This window comes from Muscardinus avellanarius (genome assembly GCF_963383645.1).
Source record: "Muscardinus avellanarius genome assembly, chromosome: 19".
In the NCBI taxonomy this organism is placed as follows: domain Eukaryota; kingdom Metazoa; phylum Chordata; class Mammalia; order Rodentia; family Gliridae; genus Muscardinus; species Muscardinus avellanarius.
Window position 1 is genome coordinate 47,966,994 of NC_137805.1, and position 8,774 is coordinate 47,975,767.

General features: G+C 51.8%; 1 protein-coding gene across 1 annotated transcript; it reads left to right on the top strand.

Annotated features, from left to right (window-relative positions):
* Window positions 1–3,606: 3,606 nt before the first annotated feature.
* Window positions 3,607–8,022, top strand: PDRG1 (p53 and DNA damage regulated 1; the record flags this gene model as incomplete). The annotated part of the gene is made up of 5 exons (XM_080716107.1): window positions 3,607–3,693; window positions 5,088–5,163; window positions 6,394–6,468; window positions 7,333–7,413; window positions 7,940–8,022. The coding sequence occupies 5 exons, from the start codon at window positions 3,607–3,609 to the stop codon at window positions 8,020–8,022; spliced, it is 402 nt and encodes a 133-aa protein (XP_080572233.1).
* Between the last annotated feature and the right edge of the window lie 752 nt (window positions 8,023–8,774).

The following is an 8,774-nucleotide window of genomic DNA, read 5'->3' on the forward strand; positions in this document are numbered from 1 at the left end:
CATCCTCAGTGCTGGAAAAATAAAAAACCTCTAGCATTGGGGAGTTGGGAGATGTGTCTCCCTTCTGGTGTCCTCGTCTGGCTGCATAACCTTGGGAGGGTCCCGCCGGTCCTTCCTCCTTTCCTGAGAAATGTTCCCATCTGCCTGGTGGGAGCCAGCTCCCGCATTACCCGGGGATGTGGGAGGATAAAGAGGGCACGAGGGGAATCCCATAAATGTGAGTGATTATTCTCTGGGTCAGGGAGGAGAGGGAGCAGAGGTCTCCCCTCCACCTGCCAAGACCACAAGGGTGCAAAGGAAGTGGAGGGAGGAGCTGGGGACCACCCGGGTGAGCAGAGGACCCATCTGCAGTGCTGGAGCAGTTGCCAGCAGCTGGAGTCTGGATGGACTGTGCACAGGCCAGACCTGGCAGAGCCACCACCCAGGCTGCCTGGAGAATTGGGAATTTGAGCTCTGCACTCTCCCAATCCCAGTGCAGCCACAGCCCAGTCACCTCTTCAAGCCCCAGCATCACCCTCCCACCCCAACACTCACTACACACCAGCTAGAAGACAGTGCCACGCTTGCTCCTCTTGTGCCCTGCTTGCTCCTCTCAGCCCATCCTCCTGCCAAAGACAGACTCCCAAGGCATACCCAAATATGCCCGTACTGTCCCTGAACCCCTGACAGGCTGAGCGGGGTGGTGCAAACCTGTAATCCCAGTATGTGGGAACTGAAATGAGAGGATCACAGGTTGGATCAGCAACTTAGTGAGGCTATGTTTCAAAATAAAAAATAAAATCGGGTGAGGGTCCAGATCAGAGGTAGAAGGTCTCTGGGTTTAATCCCTAGCACCACAAACCAAAACCAAACCAAACAAACCCTCTGACAACTTCTCACTGAGAAGAGAACAAAATCCAGTCCCTTATCTCCGTTGACAAGGCCTGCAGGAGCTGTCCTTCTCCAGCCTGTCTCCAGCACCCAGGATCAAGGCTAAGAGCCTGGCCTCAAAGAGAATTTGCTGTGGTCCTTTCGTCTGGATGAACACAGCAGCAAAAACAGACACTGGGGGGGGAGGGATAGTCACCGATTCCTCTCTCCTCTTGGCAGGGGTTCGTTCTTGTAGATGTTAGCTCCCTGGTGTTTCCAAGCAGAGATGCGCATGGCCACTGTGCAGCAGGGGCAGGAGGTCTCAGCAAGGGCCGTGTCCATTCTACAGCCCTGCCTACTCAAGGCCTCCTTCTACCCTGACCTCATCTCCTACCTCTCCCTCTCCCTCATTCTGTCTTCGTGCACTGGCCCACTGTTCTCCCAACTTGCCCGACAAAGGCTTACCTCAGTTTTTGTTTCCTCTGCCAGTGATGCTGCTCCTGAGGTAGCCACGTGGCTCACCCTCTCACTTCCTCTACACCTCTGCTCAAACACCACCTCCTCATAGACTTCCCTGAGTTCCGTACTTCAAACAGCCCCAAATTGCTCCCTCCCACCTTGCCCCGCTCTGAATTTCCATAGCACACACCACCACCTGGCACATGGCTCACCTGCTTGCTCTGTGTCGACTTTCTCCACCACCAGACTGGAGGTCTCTGCAGACAGGGACCATGTCTGGTTTGCTCATGGTGAATTTCTATCACGAGGCTTGGGAAGCAAATACATATATGTGAAATAAATGTGGGGTTTTTTTTTCAATACTAGGGATTTAACTCAGGGGCATTCTACCTCCAAGCTACGCCCCCAGCCCTATTTTTTATTCTTAATTTTGAAACACAGTCTCACTAAGTGTGGAGGGCCTCATCAGGTAGCTGAGGCTGGCTGTGAACCTGCGATCCTCCTATCTCAGCCTCCTAAGTACTGGGATTATGAGCGTGTGCTACCATGCCCGCCTGGAATAAATGATTCTGAAAGATAAGCGATCCCTAAGTCCCTCCTGATCTGACCATCTTGAAGTCTTGGTTATGACCATGACTCACCTCTCCAAATTCTAGTAGCCAGGAGAGGCTGCGAAGGGCCATTCACAGCCAAGAAACTGCTACCACGGGACCCTCCGTCAACTCCCTTCCTTTCATGCCCATCTGGCAGGGTCAAACAAGTCAGTCTGTTCAGCCCTCTTTGGGCCCCAAGGTGGGGAAGACCCAGTGCTGAGGTGCAGGCCCCAGGGATGCCTGGTAAAGCCCAGTTCTCCTTGACAAATTCCCCCTTCCTTCACAGGGCCCGTGCTTGAGTTTCTGAACCAGAAGGTGTTTACATAAAACATCCTGGATTTGGCGACAAATTTCACCCTCAGTGAGGAATCCTTAATGAATCTCCCATCTTCTTCATAGCAGGTGGCTGCAGGGGAAATGAGCCCTGCCTCTGCTAGTTGAAGGCAGCCCAGGGCCAGGCAACGAGGAGGTGCTGCTGGGACTTCTGGGGCCACAGTTTGGGGGAGGGCCCAGAGAGAGCTGTGGGAGGGAGTGCTTCCAGACCCACATTTGCTCCTGACTTGCTGTGTGATGAGGCAGTACCCTTCTTCTGGTCCCTGTCTGCATCTGTGAGACAGGGAATAAAAATTATGTCTGTGCCAAGGTGGCTGTGTAAGTCAAGCAAGGGTTAGAGTGTGAAAGGCTAAATACCAGGAGCCAAAAGGGGAGAATAAAAATCTGAAATCAGGAAGGCAGAAGGTCAAAGTACCTCCCTATGAGCCTTGGATTCTGCGGACATGCCGAGCGGTTTGTGCAGGAAGAACTTTAGGAAACCTGATTCCAACGGGCAGCCACTTCCCATCTGCCTGCCTCTTCCGGGAAGTCCTCCCAGATCCCACGGCCCACTAGACTCACTTTCCGGCTCTATATAGGTGACCCCTTTTCTGGGCTGGACTTCATGGCTCACTCGCCCCTTTTCTGTATCTGGACCAACTTCTTTGGACTTTGGGCTCAACAGAGGGATTTAAGGACACTGCTCAGATGAAACTTCGAATACTTACTTCCTTTCTATCCTGCAAGGACAGACAGTAAGGGAATTTGGATGCCACTTCATTTACAAATTGAAAACTAAAGATGTCGGAGGTTAAATCAAAGTCACACTGCCACATGGGCTTTCTTGGTGGTCCTTAAGCAGGAAAGAACGATTTATATATCTTCGAAGCCATTATCATTGCCCTCCATAGAGTTTTTTTTTTTTTTCTTTTTTTGTGGTGCTGGGTATGAAACCCAGATCCTCACTCAAGCTAGGCAAGAGTTCTATGGCTGAGCTACTTCCCTAACCCACCCTCCACAGTATTTGCTTTGTTAATTGTCGATTCTCATTACGATACTATTCCAAGAAGGCAAGGATTTTGTTCTGTCCACTGCTGCATCCTCAGCACCTAAGACGACCCCACCCGGAGCATAGTAGGCATTCATATTTGAAGAGGGCGTGCCCGGGACTGTGCGGTCCTGGCCTGCAGGGGGCGCTCCAGCCCCGCCTCCCAGGCTAAGCCCCGCCTCCCAGGCTAAGCCCCGCCTCTGGCGTCCCTCTGACGACGCAACGCCGTTCTTTCGAGTGCGCAGGCGCGCCGGAAGACCTGTCAGAGCGGCGCTTGCGCGGAAGGAGCGGCCGCCGGGCTTGGGTAGGAAGGTGCGCGGGTCGCGGCTCGGGCTGGCGGGCGCCATGCTGTCACCGGAGGCGGAGCGGGTGCTGCGGTACCTGGTGGAGGTGGAGGAGCTCGCCGAGGAGGTGCTGGCGGACAGGCGGCAGGTGGGAGGCCCGTCCGCGGCGCGTCGACCTGGGCGGGCGACAGCTGCGGGGCCCTGCGCGCCGCTCCCCTTGCCCCGCTGGTATTAAGGAAGTGAGCGCCTGCTCTGTGTTGGACATTTTTCTTATCCTTCCTGCGCGTTTTCTCCCGGCACCGTTTCCACGTGCAGTTCCGGACCCCTTCGTCTATCTGGGCGCCGCGTCCAGGTCAAGGCCCGGAGGGCCCGCAGGGACCGGGGAGGGGCTTGAGGGGCCTGTGATCCGGAGGGGTGGAAGCGCCCTGGTTGTGGAGGGCCTTGTAGACCTGCACAGGGAGTTTGGGTCTGGTTCTAACTTAAGTTCCCAGATTTTGAAGAGAGTTCATGGGGTGGGGGAATGCTGATGTAATTTGATTTAGGGCTTTAAAGGATCCCTGTGGCTGCATCCGTGGGATGGAATATAGTGGGGGGCAAGGCTGGAGATGTGGGGAGCAAGTCCATCCTGGAGATGGATTTGGACCAGGTAGTGGTGATGGAGAGAAGTGTATTGGTCAGAAGTGTACTTTGGAAGTGGACTCAGTGGGCTGTCATAATGGTTAGATAAAGGGGTTAGGGAGCTAGAGGAGTCAAGGATGGTTCTTGACTCCCTCTCAATCTCCAGTGAGAAGGCGTGGGTGGGTGGACAGGTATTCACTGAGAAGGGGAAGGCTTGGGAAGGGCTCATCACTTTAAATACTCCCTTAAGGTGGAGGATGAAGATAATAGCAGTTAAAACGTATCAAGCACCTACTATGTGTTAGGTATTAACTCAGTTCTTTGCTACAAGGTAGGTGCTGTTCATATCTCCATTTTTTAGAGGTGTAAATAGTAGGGTAAAATCACTCAGCTCATAATTGGCAGCTGGATTCGAGCCTGGGTGTTCCAGCTCCAACATCAGTACTCGCAAGTGGTACTGGGTACTACGTGCTTACTTCCTGAGTAGCCCTGAGTAGCATTAGCTACTCAGGTAGTGCCCCCAAGGGGTGCTGTTCCAATCTAGTATTATGTTTCTTCTGATACTAGGTCAGAATTAGGTAGAAGAGCTAGTCCAAAAATAGAGCTTTGGTTTGCTTAGTCACAATGCCAGAGGAAAGGTTTCCATTTCATGGTGATTCTAATATGCCCTCAAGTTTGAGTGGATAACACAATTACCCATTTAGTCAGCACATGTTTTCCTAGTACCTTCTCTGGGGGCTAGGCACCTGCACAAGGTATTGTCTTTAAGGACCTGGAAGCTGACAGAAGAAACACATTCACACATCAGTGCATTTGAGGCTGGAAGTTGGGAGTAACCCAGGAATGATGCCTTTGTCCCCTTAGCCCTTTATGTGTTGAGAGCTAGCAAGTGATGGCTGAGTTCTAGTCTGCTCATGGTTTCAGATTGTGGACCTGGACACCAAAAGGAATCAGAACCGAGAGGGCCTGAGGGCCCTACAGAAGGATCTCAGCCTCTCTGGTAAGTTGGAACTTCCTGGAGGCTTGTTCTGTCTTCCTTTGAGCCCTCCACCTTATCCTGACAGAGGCCAAGAAAGAAGCTACAGATGTGTAACTCAGCCTCCTGGGAAACTAAAACAGCTTGTTGAGATGAGGGAGCAAATGTTGCAGTTCTGACATAGACTGTGGCTCACAATTTTATTTTTTTATTTTTGGTACTGGGGGTGGAACCCAGGGGCTTTCTACCTCCGGCTGTACTCCTCCAGACCTATTTTCTATTTTATTTGGAAACAAGGTCTCACTAAGTTGCTGAGAACCTCACTAAGTAGCTGAGGCTGGCTTCGAACATGTGTGATCCTCCTGTCTCAGCCTCCCAAGCACTGGGATTACAAGCGTGCGCCACCACGCCCAGCTGTGGCTCGCAATTTTAGCTAATCACAGTGACTGGCTGTTAGCTCCTGGCTCACTAAAAATTGCAGATGATGGCAGAGGATGAGAGAGTGCTAAGGATATATAAACCTGATGGTTCCTGTCCCATGCGCTGCAGATATAAAACACATAATTGAAAATGGTAAGAGCGCTAGAGACAAAATTGCATATGGGTGGGTATTGAGAATATCTAGGAGGAAGGAGGGGTTCGGAGATGAGGCCAGGTGGCTGTGACAAGCAAGGGTGGAGCGGTGTGAGATGAGCCTGGAGAGATGGCAGTGACCAGGTCAGAATGAAGGGCTCTGGGGCCGGGGAAGACAGTTGCATTTTGTTCAAAGTGTATTTGCATGTGCAGAATCTTCTAGTTGCTTTTTATCTCATCAGAGTAAAATTCAGAGTTGTCCTGCAAGATCCTTCCCACACCCCCAAACTATCCCCCTTTCCTCTCCCCTCACTCACTGATGCACACGGGTCTCTTTGATGTTCCTGACACCCTCGCACACCATGGATCTTTTCTTATTTCCTGTGCCTGGCTGCACTTTCCCTCCTTGTCTGCTGGGCTCATACCTCTTTTCTTCAGTTCTCTGCCCAGATGTTCTGTTATCAGTGAGTATAAGTAACAAATCCATCGTCTACTCTAGCATTCCCTAGCCTCTTCGTTTATTTTTTACTATAGCATTTATCAAACTCTCAGTCATATACTTATTTTCTGTCATCCACTATAATGTGAGCTTGTTCTGCTGTGTTCTCAGCCTCTAAAAACTGATAAGTAGGTGCTCAAAAAAGCAATGACCATTGAAGAAATGACCACTTGCTGTTTCAGATGATGTGATGGTTTGCTTTGGGAGCATGTTTATCAAGATGCCTCACCCTCAGACGAAGGAAATGATAGAGAAAGGTAAGGTTTTCTGCGGAGGAGTCCAGAGACATGGCTTCCTTTCACACCGTCTGGGCCTCAACCCAGAACTGAGAGTCGGGCTTTGGCAGGCTGGATGGAAGGTAGCTGTGTTACAGGGCTCAGACTAAGGTGGGTTTTCACCCCTGCTCTGCCCTCTGTAAATGGGAACAAATCTACATAGCACAGTTGTGAGGCTGAGCTAAGACAGTGTATGTGTTAACATAGTGCTGGTTTATCAAATGGGTTACAAATAACAGAAAACCCAACAAATTAAGTTCTATGGAAATATAGTTCTTTTCTCCTTATGTAAGAAATTGTGCAGAGAGCTGACACACCTGCCTAGCGGTGGCACTGTAACATACTCCGATGGCCATTATGCTACTTTACAGGACTCTGTCCATGTGTCAGGAAATACAAAAGCTTCCTCCTCTTAAGGTATTGCCTTCTGCTTGGAAATAAGACCATTCTTTCAAGGGCTTCCTGCCAACACCTCATTGGCCAAGGCCACCTGTAGCTAAGTCACAAGGCTGCATATAGCTGCAAGAGAGCCTGAGTGAGTGAGCTCGCACATCCCCTGCAGTGGAGACTTGACAATGGAGATTTGGGGAGAGCAAACCTCTAGGGTCTGCCACAGCCAGGGCACCCACATCATTACTCAGGTCTCTGGGTGCTCACCCCTTTCTTGGGTAGGACATGTCTCTCCAGCCTTAGTCCTTCCTCAGTTGGTCTCTGAGGCCCCTTTTTCTTCCAAAATGCTTTGGAGCCCTTGCTCCCTAAAGGGTCTGGGGAATTGTGTCCCCACTGCCTGGGTCCCTCCTTCTATAGTATAACTTTGGCCTCTGTGTGCCTACCTTATTTTTTCAGATCAGGACCACCTGGATAAAGAAATAGAAAAACTCCAGAAACAACTGAAAGTGAAGGTCAACCGCCTATTTGAGGCCCAAGGTATTGTCCTGGGGGACACTGGGAGCAAGCGGGGAGGGAACCATCAATACACGCTTGGAAGGACAGGAGCAGGAAGGCAGTGATTTTAGCCACCCAGAGACAGAATGGACAGGAGGGAGGTTTGTGGTCTTAACTCCTGCCACAGCTTCGTTTACTAGCACTAGGAGTTGCCCGGGTCATACCATATCACATGCTAGGGCATGGTATGGGGGCCTGAGGGAACACAGTGGCCAAGGCCAAAGCTGAAATTTTAGGTAATGAGCACGCCAGTGCTGGGTCCCAGCTCTGGCAACAGTCTGGAGGTCTCTGGGAACAGTCCTGACTTTGCAGATTCTCAGCGACCCAGGTGTAATGTGATGTTGGTCATTTAGGGCACTGCAGAATCTGAGGCCCGTGTGTGACAGACTGCAGACCAAGCTTGGCGCATTCATGCAGTGTTAGCTGCTTTCCTGGGCCCCAGGCCAGAGCTGGCAGTAGGTTGGCGGCAGGAGGCACAACTTGCTCATGAATTGTCTTCTCTCTCCAGGCAAACCGGAGCTGAAGGGTTTTAATCTGAACCCCCTCAACCAGGATGAGCTGAAAGCTCTCAAGGTCATCTTGAAAGGATGAGACTCAAGTACCAATACGGGGGACTTATGATCAGCAGTCCCCTGTAGGGATGGATCCAGGACCCTCCATCCTTGAAACCTGCAAGGACAGGATCGGCCCTGTAAGGGACAGGCATCAGGAATGTGGCTGTGGCTCCCACACGGAGACTGTCTGCAGCTCTGGACTGCTCTGGTGGACTGCTCTGGAGGGATCCCTCTGCCTGTCCCTGTCTTCTGGGCCTGACCACGGGAGCTCGGTGGTCACAAGACCTATTGATGGGCCCTGGCAGCCTCCAGGAGGGGTGCGGGGGTGTGTGAATGACTAGAGAGGCACTTCTCACAAAGGCCACTGTTGAGATGGGCCCAGGCCGGGAGGAGGGGAGAGGCGGAGGGAGCTTTGTGCCAGCATTCCTCAGAAGAGCAAGCAACATTGTCAGGTAGCATGTGTGGAATAAAGCAGGAGGCTGGCAGGTGGCTTCTCAATAAAGCACAGATTCCTGATCCTCTGGCTCACCACAGCCATCTGTGGGGCAGGCACACATTTCTTTCAACCTCCAGCTTCGTCCTTTCCAGAGTGGGTGCTGCTTCTCAACCCTCTGGCTGCTATTTAGTGAGGAGGCCTTGCAGGATCCTGCACTGGAGGAGACTGGGAGGGGTTACCTCCTCACTGCCCTGTACCACCTCTGAAAACCGGGGTGTGGCGATGCTCAGCCCAGCTGCCTTTGTGGCAAGAGACGGGAGGGTGTGTGCTGCTAGGACAGGGGTATCCTTGCT